At 36.3% G+C, this 26,738-nt stretch overlaps 1 protein-coding gene across 4 annotated transcripts in view; it reads left to right on the plus strand.

Moving 5' to 3' along the window:
* Window positions 1-24,905, plus strand: part of LOC139694739 (src substrate cortactin-like) — a 45,991-nt gene extending 21,086 nt beyond the window's left edge. For 2 of the 4 annotated variants that reach the window (XM_071593239.1, XM_071593240.1), the window contains exons 7-12: window positions 2,983-3,104; window positions 4,953-5,067; window positions 7,508-7,815; window positions 9,672-9,909; window positions 10,391-10,446; window positions 14,285-21,291. In XM_071593239.1, coding sequence (XP_071449340.1) covers window positions 2,983-3,104; window positions 4,953-5,067; window positions 7,508-7,815; window positions 9,672-9,909; window positions 10,391-10,446; window positions 14,285-14,362 — 917 coding nt within the window. In that variant the 3' untranslated portion in view covers window positions 14,363-21,291. Of the gene's footprint in view, window positions 1-2,982; window positions 3,105-4,952; window positions 5,068-7,507; window positions 7,816-9,671; window positions 9,910-10,390; window positions 10,447-14,284; window positions 21,292-24,821 lie in introns of those variants that run through there. The other 2 variants (XR_011702208.1, XR_011702207.1) reach the window with 2 other exon arrangements.
* Window positions 24,906-26,738: the final 1,833 nt, after the last annotated feature.

Consider the following 26,738-nt stretch of genomic DNA (forward strand, 5'->3'; position numbering starts at 1 on the left):
CTCAGTAACTGATGTGCCTCTTATTTCAAATCTGTACATATAATGTAATTGTCCGAAAGAGCAATAATTAATGCCATATACTTACTTTATACTCAGCAGAATTAAGTATATCAGAAGGTTTCAAATGCTGCAAGAAAAATTTTCAGCATATCTAATCTCTTTATTTTGGATCATTAGATAGAATCAGTCTTCTACAAGCCACACTGTATCGAATGTGATTATTTGAAGTTCCTATTTGTTGCTGCCTAACTAATTTCTCTATAATCTCTAACTAAACCCTTGCAGTTCTTTTAAATTTGAAATGATCCAAAACATCTGGTAGAAATACTCGGATTTTGTTCTGCATAATGGTTTGGTCAATGAAAAAGAGGAATGATATAAATGAATAATATTAAATAATTATATGGCTAATGCAATTACTAGAAAGTTTTATCGATCATTATGTAGCTATATCTATGTAATGAAGTGAACTAAAGCTGTGTATCTGATTGTTAAGTGTTCCATTAAGAGTTTCTTTGCCAACTATCCTTAACATTCTTAATTACTGATCTAAATACACTACTGGCAGTGCAGGAGGGCTGGTTAAAAATACAATGGAAAAATAATGAAAAGACTGCAAGAAAAAATTTAAAAATTGATATGCATTTGGACACATATAGCAAGTTTCTGTACTTGTATATTTATGTTCCCATTACTATTTTCATGAATAATAATTTGAGTTAGTTTAGCATAGTGATTTTGGCACATTTATGGTGACTTTACACCAATTATGGGCTCAAGGAAAGAACAAAACTGTAGCAATGAAGAGAAATATGATAGAAGATGTATGTATTATTATCATTACTTTTTATTTGCCCAGAGATCACAATACAAAAATACCAGGTGGGTGGTGTATGTACATGATATAAGGCACGTCAAAGAGGAGCAAAGACACAGGCCCAATTAAGATACATAAAAGAAATGATGCTCATAGTTACATAAATGTTTGGTACAAACCCATGAACATTGGCTGTAACATGCACATGCAATATCAAATTCAGAAAAATCATTGATCATTAACATGAATCAGACCATGACCATTGCTAGAAACTAAAAGTATGAACCTACTGGTTGGGAATATTGTTTAGATATTCGTCAACCAAGTAGAACATATTGAGCTGTAGATATCTTTTTAATTTATGCCTGAATGCAGCAGTTCCCTTTGTATCCTTGATACTTTTGGTTAGTTTGATATATAATCTAATGCCCATGATCTGATGAATGCAATCTGATGTATGCAAAAGGGCAGTATGTAATTGTTTGGAAATACATTGTTATTAAAAGGCTCTGACTATCTGGAGGCTATCACTCTGAGCAGGTAGACTGCTCACAGCAAGTCAGATGACGGGATGCAGTGAGTGCCATGGTGACTAACAACACTCAGTTCAGTGTTGCATTTTAGGGAGCTAATCATGACACAATCATTTGCCTCAGAATTAAAAAGGAGCCTCCATAACTGTTAATGTAATGCCACTGAGCTCATTTGATCTTCCTGTGCTGCAGGCTTGAATAATGCTAGACTGGAGAACCCTTGTTGCAGTGGCTGAGTCACTAGTACAAGATATTCAATGGTGCAGGATTAAAATATGTGCTAATTGGACAATATTCAGGCTGTTTCTAAATGAAGTCCAGAGATAATATGAGATAAGATGATACAATTGTTCCATTATTTAATGCAAACTGTTGGAATGCTTAAGTTACATCAGGGCACAAATCAGGGCAAAATTACACTAATCAATAATTATGGTATGTATGACTGGAATGGTATTTTGGGTTTGAGGTGAAATGGCCATGTGGCTTGGGTAGGGAATGCAACCTGTTGTTTACGCCATGTTTTTTAAAATTTGCGAGTGAATAGTTAAGCAGAAGACAGACAGACAAATGACTATTCAACTGAATTGTTATTATTTCAATATTACTCAGCTTGTCCGTAGTTGTTTAGGATCTTTAGCCCTGAAGGAAAATAGTGTATGCCCAATCAGTGAGTATTTCAAGTACCATTGTTTAAAATTGTACGTGAATAAATTTTGACTTTTAATTATATTTCTATTTATTTGAATTTGTGCCATGGAGACAGGTACTTACATGATGTGTGATAATGTTAGGGAGACCTAAATGGTTGAGTATTAATTAAAAGTAGTAGAATTGCATGCTATCATATGCATTCTGTATGTTCAACAGTTTGTTATTACCAGATAGTGTTATATATTAGTGTTTGCAGTTGTTAGATTTGTGTGGTTTGATGTAATTTTTTTCGAGATTTTGAAGAATATGGTTGTATGTAGATCTGTAGTTGTAGCTGTTTCATATTTATATTTTAGCTAATGTTGAAGTTAAAGAAAGTATATCAGATCAAGCCTGTAATTAAATAGGGTTTTATGGCATCATCATCATACTGTTGGAGATAATTTTCTTAATTTTAGCCATGATTAGCTTCAATGAATTTACATGTATATTCCAAGTGAATCAGTAATGTTTAATGTTTGTAATAAGTTAGTTTTTAGGTGTTACTCCCAGAAAACAAAAAAAGCAAAAAGAACACAGAGTGTCATTGATGTATTTTTGGCAATAATTATCCTCATTTTAATGTAGCTACTGTGGAAGACAAGCTGCTTTAAGTCAACAGCATTACGGCAATGAGATACTGCCAATGCTACCACATTAAATCAACATTCAAAATAACATTCAAAAAACTAATTTTTTTGATATATAAGTGATTATCTGCTCTGTCAAGTTCACTGTTCAAATATAATATTGGAACGTATTGACCACATTAGCGCTGTGATAAGCCACTGCCTGAAATACTCCACAATTGATGACAGCCACTGATGACTTTTATCATTGGTTAGTTCTTAATGTTTATGTAATTTAAGTTCACTTTTTGTGTAAAAACTTATGCTCTTGCATGAACATAATTTGTTGCTCATGTTTGTTGTTTTAAAGACTACACTGTTGGTTTTGGAGGAAAATTTGGTTTGCAAGCTGACCGTCAGGATAAATCTGCTGTTGGCTGGGACCACCACGACCCCTTGCACAAGCACGAAAGCCAAACGGATCACAAAAAGGTTGGCAAATGTTTAATGCTCTGTGGCTTTTTGTGTGGGAGCATTTCACTCTTTTCAAGTTGGTAAGCAATGAGGTGAGGAGAGTATGGAATGAATGTTTTCTTATGTACTATGGTTTAGAAAATTCAAGGATTTTTATTTTTTCATACGTTTATGGGTAAAATATAACAATGTGTGCAGTTGTGAGGCTCCAGTTAAAATACCAAGGGACCATTTGCCAGCATTATGTGAAATTTAAAAAAGGAATTGTAAGCTATAGAACTTAAAATATTTCATAATTAATACGGTCGTTTCCATTGCTGCATTTATCTTAGTTGGTCACTGCATACTCAGGCACTGCAATAGGTGTGTAAATGTGAAATCAGGGTATGGGATAACAAGGTGAAAATGGGTAAACAAGCTGAAGCTTTTTAGTGGGAAGGAATTTTCTCGTTGGGAGGCAGGCAATTGATTTTGAGGTGGCTGTGGTAAAGGAGCTTGTAACTAATGGATTCTAGAGCATCTGGTTGGAGTTTGAGCATTGCAGTAGGTGTTATACAGGAAATGGGGACTGCATTTTAGTATGACACAATCTTGTTACGATGAAAGAGAAAAACATATGGAGTTAGGTATTATTCACCCATTAGCTACCTATATTACGAAGGGATATGATCAAGTTCCAGGATATGATGTATGATAGTCCTAGTTATGATATGTGTTGAATCATTTGAAACCTTAAGGTTATTATAAATCGTCTGAATTAATTATTGGCCATTTGCAACCTACCTATTAAATCTTACTCTTAATAATTGCTGGCTCAATTCACTGGGGACTTTGCAGTTGTTTTGTCACCTGTCAAATTGAAAAGGTATGACTATTACGAACTCGTAGCTCTTTAAAAATGCTTCAAGCTGTACAATACTACTTTGTAAGTCCACAGAGTGTTGACAAAAGCAGTAATTGAAGATTGCTCCATTAGTTTACTCATCTTAAGAAGATTAAATACAGAGGAACTTTGGTAGATAGAGAGTCGTCTTTATTTTGAGGCGAGGTTGAGAATATGGAGTCTCTACTACCACTTAGAGCAGATACTAAGCCAATCTGGACATAGATTTGAAGGTATAATTGATTCAATGCATTTGTGTGTGTTGGAGGGGTAAAGGGACATGAGAGGAAGGATGGGGAGTGTGAGGAGGTTGGAATGTCGGCTAAGAGTGGGTCCTGGGAGATGAAGCAGTGCAATTGGAAAGCGTGAAGGATCACATTAATGTCTGCAGCGATTAAGGATTTGTTTAGCCATATGCATCACACCTGGAGACGGCTTGCAATCAATTCCACCCGTTCTTAAAAAATCATTACTCGCCATCAGTCAATTTTGCATGTTTTATGAGAGGGCTAAAATTTTAATTTGTATGATAGTATTTTGTGCTACTTCAATATTTTACACAAATTTATGTTTTTTTAATTCCAATATTTCACCTGATGTGGAAAGATGCCTTATTTATTTGAAGTCCATTATTTCACTAATTTACCTAAGTATTAAACATGGTGCTTTTCTATGCAATAGTGTAGGGAAAAAATAGTTTCTGCTGTTTAGTTCAAAACCGCAGTGATTGTGGTGATACATGTAAATTATTCTTAAATTAGTCCATAGTTGAGTTGTGCCAGGCGTGATGTGGTGGAAATTGAACATAATATCACTCTTCTACTGGATAAAATGTATTTTACGACCAGGTTTTGGCATGATCATCAGGTGATGATGATTATCCAATACATCAAAACCCGGTTGTAAAATAAATTTTATTCAGTGGAAATGTACTGCTATCAGTTATATATTTAGGTCCATAATGATTGATGATTTTCCATTAGGGCTTCGGTGGAGTGTATGGAGTTCAGAGTGACCGAGTTGACAAGTCTGCCCATGGTTTTGATGACACACCAGAAAAAGTTGGAACCACATATGAGAAACCCAGTCTTGATATTGGTAATATGTATACGTATTATATGCATGTTTAAAATTATGGAATTTAAAAATGAATATACAAAGTAAAGTTGACTATAAAACCCTTGGCCTTGTGTAATTCCATCTTAACATGAAAAGATGAAACTACTTGGTAAATTCAGAATTTATTTTAAAAGTGACACATTTCAGTTAAACTGAATAACATTAGGCATGACTTGATGAATTTGATATAAAAATATCTATTCATAATTTCCCCACTTCAATGGGTGCATTCTCTTTCACTGCACAGTATCATATTCATGTGCAAGAGTTGTTAGAAATGGCCATTCGTGGAGCCCTTGAGAGGGGGAGAAGGAAAGGATGGAGGGGTGGGTTGAGTTCACTCAGTGCAACAGTGTGCTTAGAAATGGGGGCTGATGGGACTGGGGGGGGGGGTGTGGACAGCGGAGTGGTCTTGACCCCTTGGGGGGGTAAGGTGTGAGTAGGGTGGTGCAGCAGTTTTGGCTTGGAGGATGCTGCAGGAAAAGAAGGGTGACAGGTTTTCAACAACAAATCCATTGCGCAATGCCCTCTATTTGTCTCTGTATTGGGTGACAATTTCCGTCTGCTTGCGGGCGTTTATTTCTTCACTCCTCTTCTCCTTTTGCAGTTTCCATATTGTAAAATCCCTGCTGTGTCATCCTTGAGATGCAGATGCTCAGTGAAGTTGCGAGTCGATTCATAGTGATAGAGTCAAGATGCCTGAAGTGCGTTGTGTGCTCCATCCTTGTTTCTCCTAGTTGGGCCAATAAACAGCCTCTTGAAATCAACCGTTTGACACTCTCCCTCCCAAGGGCTTTAGAACACCAATTCTCAGGCCGTTGAGGCTTCCTATTCATATTATTAAGTCTTTTGAAGTCCTTCTCATTTACACACACACACAAATAGTGGTGCAAATTCCAAGAGAGGTTGAATATGTCAAATCCATTGCTAATCCAGATTTTGCATCATCCGAACCTCTGCCCCCATACTACCTTGATCAAAAAGTTCCCGGAATAACCATCGTGTGGCGCTCCCATCGTTCCGATTTGAGTTCTGTTTTTATTGTTAAATTGGTACATCTGTTGTTGATATTCCCTTTAAATCTTAGTGTCATAACTTGACATTTGCAAAAGTTACGTAGCCAAGAGTACATCTATCTCTGTGTGTGTTGGCGATTTTTTACAATTTCAGAAATGGATTTAAATTTGCAACAATGAACTTGTATTAAATTTTGCGTAAAAAACAGATTTAGTGGCGCACGGACGTTGGAAATGTTGGAAAAGTGTTTCGGCAACGATTCTCTAAAAAAAACGGTCGTTTACCAGTGGCACGAGCGGTTCAGAAGTGGTCGTGAGTCAATCGAAGATGATGAACGCAGTGGCAGACCATCGACATCGAAAGTCGGTGAAAAAATTGATAAAGTAAAAGAAATGTTGGTCAATAACCGCAAATTAACCATCAGAGAAATAGCGGAGGACTTGAACATTGCCTATGGATCCGCCCAAGACATTGTGGTTAATGATTTGGGTTTCCTTCGTGTAGCAGCAAAGTTGGTGCCAAAAGACCTCAATTTCATGCAAAAAAGAGACCGTGTTGACGTCGCAAAAGACATGATTTGCGAGGCTGAATCCGATCCCACATTCATCAAAAGGATCATTACTGGAGACGAGACGTGGGTTTATGAGTACGACACGCAATCCAGACATCAGGCAAGTGAATGGCGTTCACCAAATGAGCCGAGACCAAAAAAACCACGTCGTTTTCAGTCAAAAAAGAAGGCAATGCTGACGGTTTTCATGGATTACAACGGTGTAGTGCATCATGAATTTTTGCCAGAAGGCCAGACAGTAAACAAAGAGTATTATTTGGGCGTTATGAGACGTTTGCGTGAAGCAATTCGCCGAAAGAGACGAGAAATGTGGGCAGAAAACTCGTGGATTTTGCACCATTATAACGCACCGTCGCACAGTGCTATCATTATTCGTAATTTTTTGACGAAAAATGCAACAAATACCATCCAACAGCCACCGAATTCACCTGATTTGGCTCCCTGTGACTTCTTTCTATTCAATCGAGTTAAAAAACCATTACGGGAAACGCGTTTTAGCAGCCGAGAGGAAGTAATGGAAAAATCGCAGGAAGCACTGATGGACATACCGAAAACCGAATATAAAAAATGTTTCGAGGATTGGATCAAGCGCTGGCATAAGTGTGTTGCAGTCGATGGGGATTACTTTGAAGGGGACAATATAGATTTAGATGAATAAACTTGTATTTTTAATTTTCTGAATAAATTCCGGGAAATTTTTGATCAACGTAGTATAGTTGGGTATTGGCAAGGGTTTGCCGTAACGAATTACGTTGGTGGTTATTCAGTTGTCTTTTCTCTTGAAATTGCTCTTCTCAGTTTGTTTGTTGATTCATTGCTTTCACTGTGCAGCTGGAGCCAAGCCATCGAATCTGAGGGCGAAGTTTGAGTCAATGTCGAGGTCGTCAGGTGCGCAGGGGGGGAATGCGGCGGTGGAGGAGGAGAGGAGGAGGCGGAAGCAGCAGGAGGAAGAGGAGAGGCTGCGGCAGAAGAAGGAGGAGGAGGCGCGGCAGAGCCGGCTGAAGGCGGCGGAAGAGGCGAAGAAGGAGAAGGGGGAGGAGGAGGGACCTGGTGAAGGCGTGCAGGAGGACGAACACCCAAAGATACGAACCTCCATCCACGGCGTCGCCCTGCCCAGTGCCGCTGAAGTGAAGCTGAAGGTGAGCTCATCTGCTTCCATTTACATCTCTCTTTTTTATTAACCATTACTCATAATTTTAACACACAACAGCATACAAAAATTGTATCTGGGTCAAAAATTTCTCTGGTGTGGAAAACTAATTTAGTAAGTAAAGCATTGTAATAAAGTTGCTCTCAATTTGATAAAAATTATTCTATATACGCTCTAAGATAAGTTGGAGGAAATGATTGCAATTATTCCTGGAGGGAAGCATTTGATAGTGATGGGGGCTTTGAATACGATGGTAGGCAAAGGAAGAGGTGGTGAGGAGGTTAGGAACTACGGTTTAGGCATAAGAAATGACCGTGGGGAGAAATGAAAAGAGTTCTGCTGGAGACGTGGGTTAATCATCACCAACACTCGGTTTGGACAACACAAAAGGCATTGGTGTTCATGGAAAATGCCTGGGGATTCAGGGAGGTATCAGTTTGACTATATCATGGTTAGGCACATATTTCAGAATAGCGTGATCAATCTGTTTCCCAGGAGCGGATGTGGACTCTGATCAGAATTTAGTAATAATGAAGTTGAGTGTCTCATTCAAAAATGTAGAACAGGGAAGATGGTTTAGGAAATGGAATAGAGAGAAATACTGGAGCAGACTGCTGTCCCCAAGTTGAAAGAACATTTGACGGGAAGGCGCTTCAGTGACAATGATGAGGTTAAAAATAAGGTTCAGTGCTTCCTGAATGACAAGGCTGCTATGACATGGGCATACAAAAACTGCCCCAGCATTTATAAAAATCTATCGACCAAAATGGCAATTATGTTGAAAAATAGACAGATGTTCAGTCTTTAAAATTATGTAAATATTATAAATAATGAACAGATTTTTTGTTTCTAAAAAATATAGGAGACCTTATGTTTGGGATTAAATAAAAATAAAGAAAAAAATAATAAAAATATAATGAAATATTTTAAATTGTTTTGAAAAGAGTGAAGTTTTGTTTGATTATATGCTGAAGGGTTTCCAATAGGCTAGGACTACTTGGAATGCTTTGTAGGTGATATTTTCAAGAGGTTAGAGAGAGAAATACTGGTTTCCCTTCCCACCAGGCATTCTCCTCTCTATTTTTAGTGTTCAACATCTCCTTGAATCTCAGTATCCCCTGCGTTTGCTTGTCGTGCTATCTTTGTAATTCTCCCAGCAACCTTCTCCTTTTCTCCACATTGCCTATTTTCTGTGTAAGTCAGATTTCAGGCTTGCCAAGCGCATGCCATGGGTTGCCAAAGTGATATGTTGTTCCATCTTTTAGTGGAACAACATAACACTTTTGTAGCAGCTTGGTGTGGTTAGTGCTGTCCAAGCCACAAACTCTGTCCATTGGAGGGAGTAAACTCAGCCGGGGCAAATACTCATGGACACTTGTTTTATTATTTCCAATCACGTTGCAGAAACTTTGATTTAAACTCAAAAGATCAATGTATGCTGTTATAATACATACATACATGCATAAAAGGATAGGTAATGTTTCAACAAAGGTTTTTAAATATGTCCTTAACTTTTACATACTGTATTAACTATTGAGTGTCTATTTAATTTACACTGTGTACTTCAGTGAAATCTATAACTTTCTTAAAATTCTCATCTGATTAAATTTATTTTCTGGTATTATGCATTGGATAATTGAGAATGTTATTCAAATGAATAATAATTAAAAATTATGCTTAAATTCATGTGCTCTAGTAACTGAACATTTACCTAACTCCGTAGCTTTGATTTGACTTTGGAACAAGGCCGCTGATTCTATTTTAGATTCAATTTGAAGGAGGATCAATGAGTCCCTGGAGGAGGATAAGTTCCTGACGCTTCTTAAAATTTTGTCTCTTACTAAGGCCTCGGAAAGAGTTGTAGTTGGTGAAGAAAGCAAGGTTAAGGAAAGTGCAGTTGAAGAAGCTCCTCAATCGTGCAAAAGTCCTGAGGACTCTGTCGAAGCAGTCCCAGCGGTTATTTATGAAAATGTCCCCGATGCTGACACAGAGGCTGATCCTTCTGCTCAGACCGAAGAAGAATACGTGGAAGAAGATTTTGGGCCTCAGTACACTGCCATGGCCCTTTATGATTACCAAGCTGGTGAGATTGCATTAATTGCTGGGGGTAATTAGAATTTAGAGGGGTGCTGTCGTCTCCCTGATCGAAGATTCAGTCATTAGTTTCAATTTTTAAGCAATATAAATCCCTCTTGTAATGATTGATGATGATGATAATATTGTTTGAAAAATAGGGTATCCAAAATTAAGCAAATGCTACTCTGTGCTTTAACTGGTGGGGAAACTAGTTACGTATGTTTCTTTTTAACATAGCTTGAATTATTGTGCATTGTTTTTCATTGATATGCCATTAGAAACTCAAAATGGATACGTTAGTTGCTTCCATTTATAGCATTCTCTTTCTATTCTGATGCTTTTTTATGTCATGTGCAAATAATAATTTGGTAGGCATATTTTGAAATGTTCTCAAATTATTATCGTTGAGACTTTTTCAGGGCACATTTTTTTATATTTGCACACCTAAACAGTACATAATGTGGAATTTTATCTTTGGCACTTTTCAGCGGCAGAAGATGAGATATCATTTGATCCTGGGGATATAATCACCAAAATAGAAATGGTAATTCCTTTTATTTCATTTTACCCTATTTATAATGTGTGTTTCCCAAATCATTTTGTCCTCTAATCATTCATTATTTTCTCCATTCGTCTGATAGGGGAAGATATTGTTTTCATGAAAAAATATGGCTTTGGTATTTCAACAGAAATACTTGTTTTGAGGTTCCCGGAACACATTTTCATTTTCCAAATGATGTCTGTGTGTATGTGATTTTTTTATTTGTAAAATACCTTAGAAGTTATTTACCTGAGCAATGTAGAATTTTATATTTAAAATCTTTATTTATTCACAGTAGATGAATGAAATAGATTTTGGCCAAAATCCATCCTCCAAAAGTGATCACTTTGGCCTTTTTTCAGCCTGTGTTTGTGGTAGTGCCACAAAAACAATGTAAACAGAGCAGGAGATTGGAGAATTATTTTTATGAAAACTGTTACAAATTTCCATGCAGTCGTATTTAATTTTTCTCATTTAAGTAGTAGTATTGATGGGAGGCGACCGACTGCTGAGGTCTTTTTTACCATAAGGGATGGACTGGAAAGGATGGAGGGGGGAGAGAAACCCGGTGTCGGCATTAGCCTACTCTTTACACAAGGCGCCAAGGGGTCCACAGCTTAACGTCCCATCCGACGGATGGCGTACTCACTCAAAGTGCCCTCCGCAAAGCACCTCAAGTAGGGATCAAGATACCTCTGAAAAATATTTGGGGATTTGAACCCGGGCCCTCTAGATGGGAAGCCAGTACGTTAGCCCCCGCACCATCTCGATCCCCTTTCTCATTTAAATATGAAAAAATGGAGTTCTAAACCTAGGGATTCACACAAAATGTGGATAATGGATTAAATATTTATATTCTCTACAACATTTGACTTATACTGCTAAAAAAATTAACAGAATTGTAATTGTTATATGAATATTTAGTATTTTTTAAGGCTATTATTGACGTGGTCACCACTGAAAATCTATTGTTGGAAAGAGCTCATCCTCCATAATATTGATATTTGTTTTTCCAGGGATTATATCTATGATACATGCATAATGTAGCATATTTGTGTCGGGTCAAATTCAATTGAAGCATAAAAACAACATTGAAACGGTAAACATAAATAGAAGATGCATGCCAAATCAATGAAAATAGGCGCATCCGTTAGAAAAAATCATTTCTCCCAGAAATAATGGATAGAATATAATAGTGGGTGAGGACTGTAAAAATTGTAATACTTTTATTTTGAAGAGTTGTGTAACTTTTTATTCTGTTGAATTCATTGTCTAACTTGTTAAGTACTAAATTCATGGGATTGGTCCCATTGCTATAGAATGATTGTGCAACAGACCTAGGTATATTATTTTTGTGCCTAGTTTATAAATTCGTGATACTCAAAGTTTTTGACATTCAGTCTCATTGTTTTTACATGTAGTAGGCAGATGCATGTAAAGAAAGAAACGGGAAGCAGATCAAGTATTTTAAATAGGAAGGGGTCGAGCAAGGTGCATCAATAGTTTCATTAGTGTTTTTTGAATTTTGAAAGTGGTGTGATCCATGGGTGGAGGTGCTCGCAAACAGAAGACCCAATAATTAAATGAGAGTGGAATTCTCCGTAGGGCGTGAGAGTAAGACATCATTTATAAGGGCAATTACATCGTACTTTGGCAAAGTGTGATTCCTCCACCCGGAAGAAATGAGATTTGTATTCAACTCGGTATTTAAGAATAGGCTGTTGGAAGAGATGAATCTCACCATGCCTGTTACTTCATTTTGCCTTTTGGATGCGCAGAAAATATTTTAATAGAGCTGATTAATGCAGTATGATACTATTAAATCATAATGCTGCCCTTATCTTGGGCCATAGAAAGGAAAACCATCAAGATAAAGTTATTTGCTGACCATGTCAGATATATGTGGTATAGCCACAGAGTATTAGTGCATAGATATGCTATTCATTTTAACGGGTGAACAATCTTATGCTGAAGCGTTCAGTCATATGAGCCTGTAAAATTTACTAATATGATTGGAGCTGGGCAATCATTGATTATCTGTTTTGTGGATTACCCATGCTATTCTCTTTCTTTTCCCTGAACTGCAAAATTTTAATAAAAGTACAATTGTCCAGAAAATTAAATTATTGGAAATTTTGACGTACTTTTTTGTAACAAATTCTTAAAAAATTTTAATTCCACAAAAAAAGAAGTTATCATTAGTACTTACTGTTTTAATTTAAAATTTTTTTACAATCCATACCTTCCCAATTTCATTTCTTTCAAATTTATAGCCCTGAAATTCCATATTCTCCAATGAGACAAGAGCGAATACATAGCTTTACTCTGCCACAAATAAGTCATTAACTGCTCATACTGCAAAATTTTAATTGGTCTATTATTTGACGAATATGAATCCATATCGGCAGCTCTTTGTTAATATTCGTCCTTTGCCACTCATTTGTTTTTCCCTGGCTACGTGATTGGTTTAGCTTAATGAGAAAAATACGTTTTGCTCTTCACTTGATCAGATAGTTCTGTGCTTTTGTGAAACTATTAGAATTACAATTTTATAAAAATGGCTAAAAAGCAAAGGAAATGTTCATTCCATTACTAAAAAACTCGATTTATTGATCACAATCAATGAAAAAGGAGAGTTACCCTGTATATATCCATTTATATATCACACAACCATATTTTCTGCGTTTATTTTGGTTATCCAAGTTTTTTTAATATCCGTGCTTCGTTGTGCATTCATTAGCACTCTTGATATTATCAAAAGTTTACTGTACATAAGGTTATGCTTATACTTCTGATATTTTGGGATTCAAATGGTTTGCATTTTAGATATAATCAACTGATAAATACATCAATATTTTGTAGGGTAGATAAAATAATGAACAGCAGGTATTTTACAGATGTTTTAAAGAATCCTTCTGGTTGATTGACCCTGGGATCTCGTGGTGGGTAGTCATTGTTATCAAGGGTAATATGAGGAGGAAATGGGACCCTGAAGAAATTTGACAAAATGAAAAAAAAGTTAAAATTTAGTCCATGCTAAAGTACCATTTTTAAGGAATAAAATTGGCTAAAAGGATTGAAATGAAAGCAAATGAAGTGGAGGAGAGGGAACCTTGTAGGGAGAAATATACCAGTGAGAGAAGAGGCTTGCTGAGAGAATGGAGTGTTGGCGGCGTTGGTGACCAATGGGAGGGAATGATTGGAAATATGGAACAGAAGAAAGTGGGGTAGGGAGTTTGTGGAGCTGATAAATAATCTACCATGATGTAGGGTGTATAGTGTCATACTAAGTGTGCCTTACAAGTGTATCGTTGATCTATAAGAATCAGCTGTTTTCAAAGGTGTGGTATGTGGGGTGAGGGGAGTATTTGCCTGGATTAGTATATATTCTAAATGTCTGCTCCTCTCGATTGAAGACTCAAATTTATTTTATTGAGTTAGCTAATTTACAATTGGCAAATAGACCATTGGTTTAAAAAATGTCACGAGACATACATTTTTGCTTGAGGGAGGATTATTTGTTCATTGCAGTCTCTTGTCATAGTTTGCCAAATTTTGAAAATAAAAAACAATTTATTTTGGTGAGTAATTACTGTGTGTGTTTCTAAAACTATAGAAAACATTTCTTTTCATTTAGATGGATTTTTACATTATGTTTCAGTCATGAGTGTAAACATGTCTCAACACCTATTGCAGAAAGGGTAATGTAATGGATGACAAAACATAAAGAGCATGAACAGCTCAGCGAGTGTTAACTATTGATTATTTTTTTGTGTTCAGCTTGAAGTGAATTGTCCCAGTTTCTTATATCTTATTCGATTGCCTTTGACTGACGTTTCAGATCGATGAAGGTTGGTGGCGTGGATTCTCCAAAGGCCAATATGGTCTCTTTCCTGCTAACTATGTCCAGCTCCAGTAGCCATTTGTTTGATGGCTCTGAATGAATGGGATTGAGGAGTACTAATGTGTTGGACATGTGATGAACAAAATATGCCTCAAATTTGAAAGTGAGTTCATTGTTAACTTGATAGGAATCTGTTTATTTCTAACTTGTATATAAAATCTGGTCAGCCAGCAGGGCATTGGTGCTTAATTAACTATTCCTTTCATTGTAATCTGTTTTAAGACCTACCAGTGCTTATTTCAAATCCATCTCTTTGGACGTTGGATAAGTTATTGTGAACTGTATTGCCATATTTTTCAGTCTTTATACGTTTGGAAGTTTGATTAAAAGAAATGGAGTGCTTGAAGTATTTCAAAATGCTTCAAATTACTAAAGTTTTTAGCAAAGCCTCCATTTCCTTATTATGTGTTTAGCCCTCTGAGTTGTAGAAGAGATTGGGCCTAGGTCCTGGTATGAAATGTCAGTGAACTGCCACCATGGTGGTGTAAGTTGCTCAGATTGATAATTTGAATCTTAGCTCATTATTCTGCTGGGACACCTTGGTCTCTGGCCGCAAATTAATACGGTGTGAATTGAATAGCCAATGACTGAGGATAAAAAATGAATTTGGAGGAGCAGAGGAATGAGTAACAGGGTAGGGAGGAGAAAAGGAAGTGAAAACTTATTCTTTAATTGACCACATTTGAAAGAGCTGGTAGCAAACCGAATCTTCTGTGAACTTAATTTTGGACTTATGGCCCCCATGGCCTTATGGCTCTGCAGTACGGTGGCTCTGGTGGCGAAGGGTGATCATTGGGTGGAACCTGAGTGTTGGTAGAGATTTAACTGGACCAAAAGCTGAAAACTGTCATCAGGACATGGAATAAGACCAGAGGGCAGAGCTGGAGAGGTTTGATAGAGAAATGTGGGTGCTAATGGGATCTAGGGAAGAAAATGGAGTGCGGTTGGGTCCTCCTGCCTTTGTCACTCCAGGGAGTGATTTGTGAAATAAGATACATAGAAAATACCATTTTCAAAGGAGTCCACGGATCAGTTCCCAGCAGATGAAGTTGACTTTCCCTATAAGCAGTGGCTGCATTTCAAGTGGATCACAATTTCACTTTGAATTTGCAACTTTTCTTTATTCTCTTCTCTGCCTTCCTTTGTTTGCAATTATTGGTCATGAAATTCACACCACTAGAATTTATACTGGTTAATAACGATCATTAAAGTTATTATGCATTGATGTTGCTAATTGTTGTGAGTCATGTGTTATCTACTAAATTGAAAAGAATTATTTTGGATATTGGCAACTTAAAAGATAGTATTTTATGGTCAGTATTAATCATTTGCTAATTTTTAATATTAGCAAGATATTCTGTTTATATAAATGTGAAAAGGCGAAATGTAGACTGAAAATTATGGTGAAGTTTATGATCTGATCTCTACAAAAGGGGTTTGAATTTGGAAGTCATCCTGATGTCTAAACTGATGTTATGTATTTAAAGCCGAAAATATCATTCCAAATTTCACTTCTTTTGTCACAATGGCAAGTTTAAGTGACCAATGCCTATATGAACAAATTTTTATTTTAAATATGTTTTAATAGTGAGGAAAAATACAGCCTCTGAAATTGCTTATTTAATACCTCTTAACTTTCTTTGTTACCTTATTCTAGCGTGGAATCATTAATTATGATTTCTTGAATGTAAAAATGATTCTTCTTGATGAAATAGTGCGATACCTTTCTGAAAATTTTTCTTTTAAATTGAAAGATCCATTTTTTCTGCTAGATATAAAACGGATGCCTTAGGGAAATGGCTATGGATTTCAATAATCAATTGACTAAGGAGTACTAAGCTATATCATAAAATGAGATTTGTGTGTTTAGGTTTTTTAAATTTTTTATTTATATTGTTATTCTAAACCAGAGTACCGGGAAAATCTCCAATAGCAACCATGGTAAATGACTTTATATTTGTGATGAAAGTTTCTTGCATTTAATGTTACCAGTTCCATAAATGCACGTTCGGTCCTCATAGGTTTCATAGGTGGCATGTATCTAATTTTATTTCATTGTATAAATTCTTTGAAACAAATTCAAAATAAGTTTTCGTTGGTGTGTGCACTTGATGTAACACCTGACCGAGTGAATTCCTGAGAGCAATGCTATTCCAAATGAACAAGCCACGAAGGGAGTAGTATCTTGGGGGGGGGGGGGAGTAACAGGATATAGTATCAGTAGCTTATCTCAAAGTATATACGCAAAGTCAAATATAAAAACATTTACTTCATAGCAAGGACATAAAGAAATAGTGAGTTCACATTTTGCTAACATTTTTCAGGTGGTTTACAGAATACTGACGACCATCTCCTTTAAATGTGTGTATTGAAACTTCAAATTCCCTTCATTCTTGAATTTATATACATTTTTGATGGCCTGGACTGATCTTTATATGCGAGGAAAACTTTAATCAATATGTAAACAAACTGCAAATCTAACGAGCAAATTAAAATGCCTTTAGCATCTGAGTCACTTGATCCCTGCCATTGCTTGATGTATTCATCATTCCTGTCTCTTCTCCTGGTGGAATACCTAGGTGCATCTTGGTCTGAAATGACCATAGATTAAAGGTACATCCCTCTTGCTCTCAATTTCCTTTGAGTGAGAATGTAAATATGAATCCCAAGGTGGAGGACAGAACTGCTTTTATAATAATCTTCCATCTACTTTTGGCCACACATTATCCATTGAGCGTTTTGGAAGGAAAAAAGAGGAAGAATGGTCCTGATTCATCTTCGAAATGCAAACAATATTGGAGTTATTTATTAAAATATCATCTTGGATTGAAACCATACTTTGGCAAGCAAACTTGGTTTTTTAAGTTAGCTCTGTCTGAACATTTTGTCTGTCACCGATTGACTCTCTTTAAACTTAACTAGGAGTCCAGGGTCCTTGCTGGTGATATAGCTGGATCTATGCACTTTCTCGAGCTGTTGATCCAAATTGACAAACTCAGCTGATAAGGGCAGATTCTCAGACATCCTAAGTTTGATTCTGTTTAGAATTGCTGATGGTGCTATGGATCTACAGAAATCCTGCTTCATTGAAAGCAAGCCACTAAAAGGACATTTGCCTTGCAGTTATAAATTGACAACCTAAGACAGTTAAAAAAATGTACATTTTAATGAAATGAAGATGCAATTTTGCAATTTCCGTGTTTACGCAGTTGTTGAATCACTCGTCGTATTAAAGAATTGCCTTGGATACAATTTTTAGTCTCTTCACTAACACCCATTTATTTGCCATGTAAATCACAGGATGATAAACTGTGCCTTGGCCATTCCTTGTAAGAAGTTTCTGATTATATGCCATACTAATTGCATCAGGAAGCCTCTAGCCAAGCCAGATGTACAAGGAGCCTCAAATACAGTACTACAGTATTTGCCATGTTGGAATTTACAGTTTCCTTTGTTTATGACATAATTTTTTTGGGGTCCTCATCACTTAACTCGTATTCCAAGTCTATTCCTGGTTGTCACAATTAAAAGTTCTATTTTCTCACTATTCATGTCTTTTTCTGCTAGAATTTTGAATGTTCTTAATATTTAGTATGCAAGTTATTCAGAGCATTGCGAAACTTTTGGTTTTTATTATGTTTTGAATAATTAAAAAAAATACACATGGATGAACAATACATGGGCAATGTGAACTTTTTGCGTTAAGAATTTGAAAGTGGCCGTAGAGTATATGCATTACCATTAGAATTCGTGCAACTTCTCCTTGTGATTGTTATGTGCTCCCAGGTGGTGCATGAAAGGTGGGACTCTGCAATATTTTTATAGATTTTAATCCTTCCTCTGAATACCTTATACTTGTACGAATTGTAGCGTTGGAATATTAGAAAAAGTCTTTGTGTAAATATTATGCAGTTGGAAAGGAATGCAAGGATAATTGTTAAAACCAAGGAGAGTGTTTTCTTAAATTTTAACCCCATTGACTTGTGCATTCTCTCATGAAAAGAATTTTAAGTATGGACTTTAGTTAGTTGACATAATCAATGATGTATTTAAGTTTCTTGCATGCTATGAAATTTATTTTGTTTATTCCTCAATGTGAAATCAATCTCATTATGCAAGGGTTGAGAGAGTTGGATAGAGGGCATTATGCTATGAGCAGGATATGAATGACAGATTATGAGCTTATAGGTTTCTTCATTGGCATGAATCTAATGTTTACCATTGTCCAGTGAAAATTTTGATCCTAGTAAATACCCGGAAGTTTGAAGGATGAAGAAGAATATACTATGGCATTTTTGCTTTTAATTGAGGTTCGACCATTTTGGGTATAGTATGACTAGTTTCGACGCATATGCATTGAACCTAATCATGCCAAAAATTAAAGTGTGGGAAAATAAACTGTATTCTTCATTACTCAAAATGAATTTCCATGTAGTCATGCTTTATACCATCAAATTTAAAAGTAAGAAATTAACATTCATAAATGGCCAAATGTGTTTATTTATTGAGTGCTGGTGGCCTTTCATATGCTAGTATGCTCTTTATTCCTCTCTAATTATTGATGAATTAGGTATATAACCTAAGACAGTACATATGTGATATTGACATAGTCGAAAAGGTGAAATCTCAAGCAATGCAATGGCCAGGAGATTTCTCAAAGGATAGACCCTCAATCCATGAGCATGAGTGCCCTTTCCCATTCCTCTCCCATCCCAAGGATGTCAAGATTTTTACTAAATGTGTGTATCTCAACAGCTTTTCAATGCTATTGGCAATATCGTACTATACAAATGCAAAGCAACGGCGACCCCTGGGTGGTTGGGGGGGGATCAGTACAATAGCCAGTGCCTTTCTCTGGTCACTGGTGTGAGTAATGGAGATGCCCATTTTATCTGTGGAGATTTGTCTTGACAATTATCATCATGCCTTTACATCATTTGTGCGAAGAAACTTGCAATATATTCAATGATTGCTGTTTCAATGTGGTATGCGAACTGCACTCCCTCCCCCCTTCCTTCATCCCTTGTTACCACTTCCCACCCCCCCCTCCCTGTACCTCCCCTGTTTCTGGTTGTTCTTAATGATAATGCCCTCCACCTCTTAGTAGCTATTGTCTCTTAATTTACATATGTGTACTTTATGCCTAGCACAAATTATCTTGGCGATTCTATTCCCTCTATGATAGAAGTGGTCAAAACAAGTTCTGTTCAAAGAAAGATGAGACTGGTTGAATAAGTACTTGATTACCCCTTTAATCATACTTATCACCTTCAAAATGCAGCCCTTGGCTGCCAATAAAACACTCCCTATGGTTTTACCAGCTTTCGAATTCCGACTGGTATGCTTCTTTCACATAGAAAGACCAGTCTCACTTTTTTTGTACAGATCCTGCTTTTGCAATGGCTGGCATTGGTTTCTCTAAGATGGAACGACTGTTGGCTTTGTAAGTGGTTGCCCTTGTATAGAAAATGTGATCACCATCACTCTCCCATAGTGCTGTATTTTTCCTCGTAAAATATTTGCATACATTCCATTTTCAGTAATTGTATTACTGTCTTTTCACTGAGTATTGCAGTGACAAAATTAGAGGCAGTGCCATTGTATCAGGTCACTATTGCTGGTGTTCTTATTGTTACAGGCATAATCATTGTAATTTATCTTGGAAGGCCCAATGCACTTTCACTAGTTGAATGGGAGGATAATCAAAGCCAAAAAGAAATTGCTCATTACCTTTGACTTCCCAAGGACAATTTTATTAGGAATAAAAATAAGGGTGATACTCTACTCACTAGATGATGTTCATTTTTATACAACTTTGTAATTTTTTAATAACACATTTGATTCATCAGGAGAGTAGTTAAATATTTCTTCTTTTTACATAAAAAATATATCCAGTTAAGAATTTATTACAATGCTGGAACCAGATAATAAATATTACATTGTTTTTAGTGGGCAAGATGGCCTAAAATATGAATTAATCACAATATGTTTCAGTCAAAGTGTTTCAAGAAAAGTGAAAATTTGCATTTACCATTTAACAGTGTTACTTTATCAAATATATTACATTAAATATTTCCTTTAATTATAACATATAAATCGTAAATTAATTTAGAAAAGGACACCTAGTGAAAATCATTTTTGTAAATGCATGATTTATATCATGTCAGCCAGAAGGAGCAACATTTGTGTTATATCCCTTTTCGTGGGATATGAAAGAATTATTGTGAATGAGGCTAAATGAAAATGTTGCCCAGTTTAATAATAAACATAAGAATATGTTAGGCGGGCACAAAAATATTTCTTTTTCATAAAGCCAAGTTAATTTGTTCCCTATGAACTAAAAGTAAGGGTGTGCTGTGATGAAAGATCCATACGGAAAGCTTATGCTTTTACATGAAAGTCTTATTCATTTTAGCACAAAGCTTTTCTGCCATCAGGACTGATGGTGGCTATTGTACTTAATTAGGTTGGGACATGAAAAAATATGACTTTTATTATCATTGCTACAATTATTTATAATCTATAAAGAAAATTAAGACTTTTGTAATGATATGTATTTTGCGGAAATGTCTTTATTATTACTCATTTCTAATTTATAAACAGCCTACTGTGGTGAATCAGGAGTATTACAAATTTACACGATTAGTATTTTTGGAAAACTTGCTGGCATATTGGAGTTATTTGCAGATGTTTTCAATTATTATTTCATTCTCTCAATACCTTCAAGAAAGCATATCACCGTTTCGTATTTAACTATTTGTCAAAGTTATAATTTAGTTGGTCTGTCATGGTGACTTGATATTGAAGAGTTTTTAATAACTTGGATATTTGTTAGACCTGTTATTTTATTTATATCAAAGGTCAGTACTATGTAAACAAAATTGTATTGATAATTCATGTAACTCAAAAGATTGTTGTATTTTGATTGAAATAAAATTGTTTTAAAAACAGCATAGTTGTCATAACATCATTTTAATCATTGCTTAAGCATAAGTAGCATTGGGTGAATTCTTCTCGGGTCTTCCACCGGGTCAATGGCTCCATAGCTGCCGACGTTTCGATTCCCGACTCGGTCATCGTCATCAGGGCTGATTGCCGTTCCGCCAAAAAGTTTCAAATATATTTATTTATTTACCCGTCTCCACGGCTCAGGTGTCATCTGATTGGTCCCCAGACCCACCATTGTCGGGGCGCCTCGTGATTGGCCGAGCGTTCTGCCTAGTTTCCCTGATGCATTTCAGAATAGGTTTCCAGGTACTGCTCAAATGAAAACCTGAATCCCTATTGAAATTTTTCTTTTGAAGGCGGATCTCGATGGCGTGGTCTCGGCCGACGATGTGTTCGGCGATGTCCGATTTTCCAGTATCTTGCTGAAAGTATGCTAATATTTTCTTTGTTGCCGCATAGCTTGACCTGCCAACCATTCCTGTCTCAATTTAAGTGTTTCATTTTTCTGTTAATTCGTGTTTTCGTTCAGTTTTTTAATCACCCAAATTTTTCATGTTTAATTCATTTGTGCCCTGCCTTCTTTAAATTATAGCTACTTAGTGTAATCTTTCTCTATTATTTGCAGATTTCTTGGTGCAATAATTTTCCCGCCACATTGTTTTGTCTGGATTGACTGCCCTTTCTTCCTGACAGTGCCTTCACTGTCCTGTGAAGCGCGTCCATTTCACTCTTTGGGTAACCCCACCCCATGTTCATTTTTCCCTATCATTTGTTAATTTTATGTTTTCATTCACTTGTTGGCTATAGCTGTATGTTCGCTCTAAAAATTTCAATATGGCCTGCTTCATAGTGATCCACATTGATATATACTCTTATTCACTAAAAATGAACTTCATCTTATTTCTAATGATCGATCATTCAACTGATTCATTCGCAACCCGAATTACTATTGCTAATCAGGCATAAGTATTTCGGTGTCGAAAGTGGGATATTGAGGAGGATATATTACGTCCAGGCATACTTGTTTGCAGGATGGAAGGACAGTTAGCAGAAGTGAAATCAAATAAAGATTTTGGGATTGATTCATATTCCTGTGCAGCCATGTAAGTGTAAGATAAAATAGGAAGGATGTGTTTATATGGACTAAATGGTAGCACTTTTCAGGGTAAAATGTAGCAGATAGATCTTATCAGATTGGTGTAGTTTCATATTTCAAAAGTAGGGAAACGCAGAAGTGGGCGAGGACTTTAAAATGCTTGAATTCCATTTTCACGGATATTTTGTCCTCCCTCAATCCTATAATTGTAATCACGCACGACCATAGTCGTGAGCTATAGACAGTGAATCATTCTGTGATATTCTTCCGCGGCAAGTATGTCTTCGGTTCGAAAACTCGCAAATGCAATCATCTGCTACCTTCATATACATTATTACACTTGCTAGAAAAGTATATATTTTAAAATTTTCATGTATTTACATGTATCTATCGCCGGGGTTGAAAAACATGTTTAAAATGGAAATGAATTGAAAAATGTATAAGCAGATCGCTAAGTAACAGACATTGAAATAAATTAAGTGCTGGAAGGCTAAAATATCTTTAGCCTTTCGGAAATTGAATGATAATGTTTACCGAGTTGATTGTTTGCCAGATTCTTCCAAGCTCAATTTTATGAGAAGTGCGCATGAACAGTCGACAAGGCATTGGAGGCTGAGTGTTGAAAAAAATGAAAGATAACCTGCTAAAGTAACGTCTTTGTTTTGGTCTTAATAATAGTTTTCCTGCCTCCTCAGTTAACACAGATTTTCCCTTCTTTCTGCCGAACAGTAATTTAACATTCCTGTATAGGGCACCAATTTTACATTAACTCCGTAGCCTTCACACCGCATCTTCCACCATGCTTGTTTTGCTCACTTTGTAACCAGCTTAATTAATTCTTAAACTCTGTATTCATGTCCTTCCATTTTCTTTTCTCATCTTTTTTTTTAAATTCTTCCAAGCAGAGCAAAATCTAATTGCCCAGCAAGTTTGCTAAATCGGAAAGTACAAAAGAAACTATTATCAGTTCAAATAACTTCCATAGAAAAATGACAAATTTGGTAGCAGAAGAGAGATAAATTCAACGGTTGTGATAAAAAATGAAATCAGCCAAATAGTATTTATTTTTGAATGAAAGGAAGGGTGACAAAAGTAGTGAGCCCCTTACTTTTTATTGTAACATTAAGCAGGAAAAACTCATTCAGATATTTTATAAATTCGTTATGTTCATTAGCTCAAGGTGCATTTCAAGAAATTATAATTTCAATAGAATAAAAAACAGAAGAGAAGAACAGAGTATCCAAATGGATGAATAATTAAAGGGTATTGTGGCAAAAAGTAAAATGTCCACTTCCTAGAAAATCGGGAGGTTAAAATTTGCAAAGACCATAAAGACTAGAGAAAGAGCGGCAAAAGCCTCCAGTCCAGGGGAAGGAGCATATGTTCTGTAAGTCCTTAAGAGAGTGTATTGCTGTTTTGTTCAAAGATTTTTAGTGGGCTGAAGGAAGAAAAGAATAAGTCGTGAACTAATGATGGTGACAATAAATTTGGAAGCAGTCCATGGGGATCAGATATAGAAAAATATTTTAAGTTCAGAAGAGCCCTACTCTTAGACATTACTCTTAAACAGATTGCGTCCAGGAAGTGTGTAGCAATCGGAAATATAGTAGCACAGATTTTAAGCCGCGAAGAGCTTTATGATCGGTTAGCATAGACCAAGGATTTGTATTAAAGAATTCTTAAAATTTGATGTAATGGTTTCTTGGAGAAAATAATTTGCTACTCAATAGTGTGAGTTTTGATTGCGTTCATTAAGTAATAAATGTATGCTGAGAATATTTAAAAATAATTGCCGGAACGTAGTATCTCGAAGTCAAGAATCAAGCACCCGACCTGGGGTATAAGGGTGGTGGGTGGGCTTGGTAACCCTGACTGCGACATACCCGAGGTGAATGGACCCTCTGAGGGTTCCCCCTACTGTCTAAAGGGAACCTATGCCAATTTTTTTCTTGGATTTTTCAAGGTCATTCAAAAGCTCGTGAGTATTCCATGATTCATAGTATCCCCAACATGCTTACTTACCATCATAAAATTCCAAAAATTTGGTAGGCTGTCTAAAGTTCAAGGATGAAGGATTTCACATAAGTCGTAACCTTAGCTCGCAATTTAGACTTCGTCAGGCTAAGTAATTTGAATGAAGTCAAAATTTCGAGTGAAGGTTACAACTCACCAAGTTCTTGAATGTCCTTGGGCAAACACTTTTCTGCAGTTACTTCGAAGGTGATTACGAATGTATAGTGCAGACTGGTTTAGAGTTTTTTCATCAAATTTATTTCATCTCTTGCATTCTTTTAATACATTTATTTACACTGACTGAAATAAGTATGAACATAATGCATTCATAATTCATTGGATTGCAAACATAATTCATTGGATTGCAAACATAATTCATTGGATTGCAAACATAATTCATTGGATCTTGGTTAACAGCAATTTTTAATGGAAAGACGGATGAAGGTCAGCGCTGCACACGCACGTCTCCAAGCACAGCCGATTTCTGGACGGCGACCATAAGCACGACATCGCCCGAGGGGAGCAGTGGAAACCCGAGCACTGGTGGAGGGAAGGAGATGGCTGCCCTCCAAGCAAGTTAGTGGGCTTCACACTTTTCTCCCAGTAGCTGCATCCAGAGGTTTCCGCACATTTGCTCGCCCCTAGCCCACATCACTCGCGGCCCCTTGGAGCCTTACAGCAAGAGGGAGGAGTAGTTCTAAGCAAGCTGGTTTGGTCAAAGTAATGATTTAAATTAAAGGAAGAGGCAATTCACATCTCTAATTGTTCAATGACTGGTTGGACCATGACATTATTAATCAATACATTATTTTTCCATAGAATATGCCTGTACCAGTTCACAACTGAAACATTTTTGGGACAAATAAAGGTTTGTGATACCGATAATGAGAATTGTTCCTTGTATTATTTCCTCCATGACTATCAACATTTAGAAAAGTTACCACTAAAACATTAAAAATTTAGTGCAAGCAGAACGAATGAAGATCGTTCCGGATTTAATGAAAAGCAAATTGGATAAAAGGAACAGCAAGGTAGTGAAATATGGATACTTGAAAGAGTAACATACTTTTGGAACAAAAAACATATGCATGCAGTTCTGTTCCACAATGTAGCTGCCAAGGAACATATGCATGGAAAGATCTCTATTTCTGTAGATTCACGGAGTTGGCAATAAAAATGTGTGGCATACATTTTAATTAATTATATTGAAAGACTGAACTGAGTAGATGAAAAACTGCACAAAAAAATGGAAAAAGTCATCATCCTGCATAGAAATAGTAAAACTATGGTAAGTGTAAGGTAGATTGCACTCATTACGTAGTCGAACGTCATCTTAAGCATAAACTGAAAATGAAGTGATGGTTATGTATTACTAATGAGAAGAACAGCCTTAAATAAATGAAGGGGGCAATTGACATCTTTGTTTGAGTGAGCTTTAGGTGGAGTATAGCAATTAGGAGTTGAAGAAAATGTTGAAGGAGGAAGTTCCAGGAGTAATCTGAAGCCACAATTTATGAACGATGATATGGGATACAATTCAGTGATTAGAGGGAAAAAAGGTGCAGCTGCGTCCATATTTGTCCACAATAGACAGAGTAAAGGAGGTATGGGAAAAGGGTCATGATAGCGTGCCAGGATGGTAATCAAGCTAGATTTATCAGACAGCATCAGAATGAAGATGAGATCAAGTAATTCATTGCCACCACTTTTAAACTACAGTAATCACCACCACAAAATGTGGATTAAAAGTTCAGCTTGTATAGTACAGAAAAAAGCTGGCAAGTTAATTAGTTCATTTTAGATTACCTCATTTGGCATATGAAAGCAACTGGCGCAGAATACATGGGACTCTTATCCGTTGCTTTTCACTTTGATTATCCAGATCGGCATTCAATTACATTTACTTAATGCTCGGTCGGTTTATGCCAAAGAAACAAAGGAGCCGTCAAAATAATAATGACAAGGCATAATCAAGGGCATAAAATGAAAATTTCCAACGGGGCCCCCATTGTATAGATTTAATCATTCAAAAAATAATGTAAATGATATATATTTGCTTGTTTTTCCAGGGATGAGTACAATCAGCCCTCCATCATTGTCTTTAATCCATTTACGTTTCGATGCGAGCTTCAGTCAACTCTTCATGCGGACTTCTCATAAAATTTACTTTGGAAGAATCTTGAAAACATTAACTCGGTAAACCGTTTAATTCATGTACCGCACGCTGCTACGCCAATAGCGTCTTTGCGAGGTGGAATGAATTTTTGGCCAATCAATACTTCAGTTATGAGAATGAATTTTCTTGTATTTGCTTAGTGGTCTGCTAATAAATTT

Source organism: Hetaerina americana, unplaced genomic scaffold (genome assembly GCF_022747635.1).
Source record: "Hetaerina americana unplaced genomic scaffold, ioHetAmer1.1.p SCAF_54, whole genome shotgun sequence".
Lineage (NCBI taxonomy): Eukaryota > Metazoa > Arthropoda > Insecta > Odonata > Calopterygidae > Hetaerina > Hetaerina americana.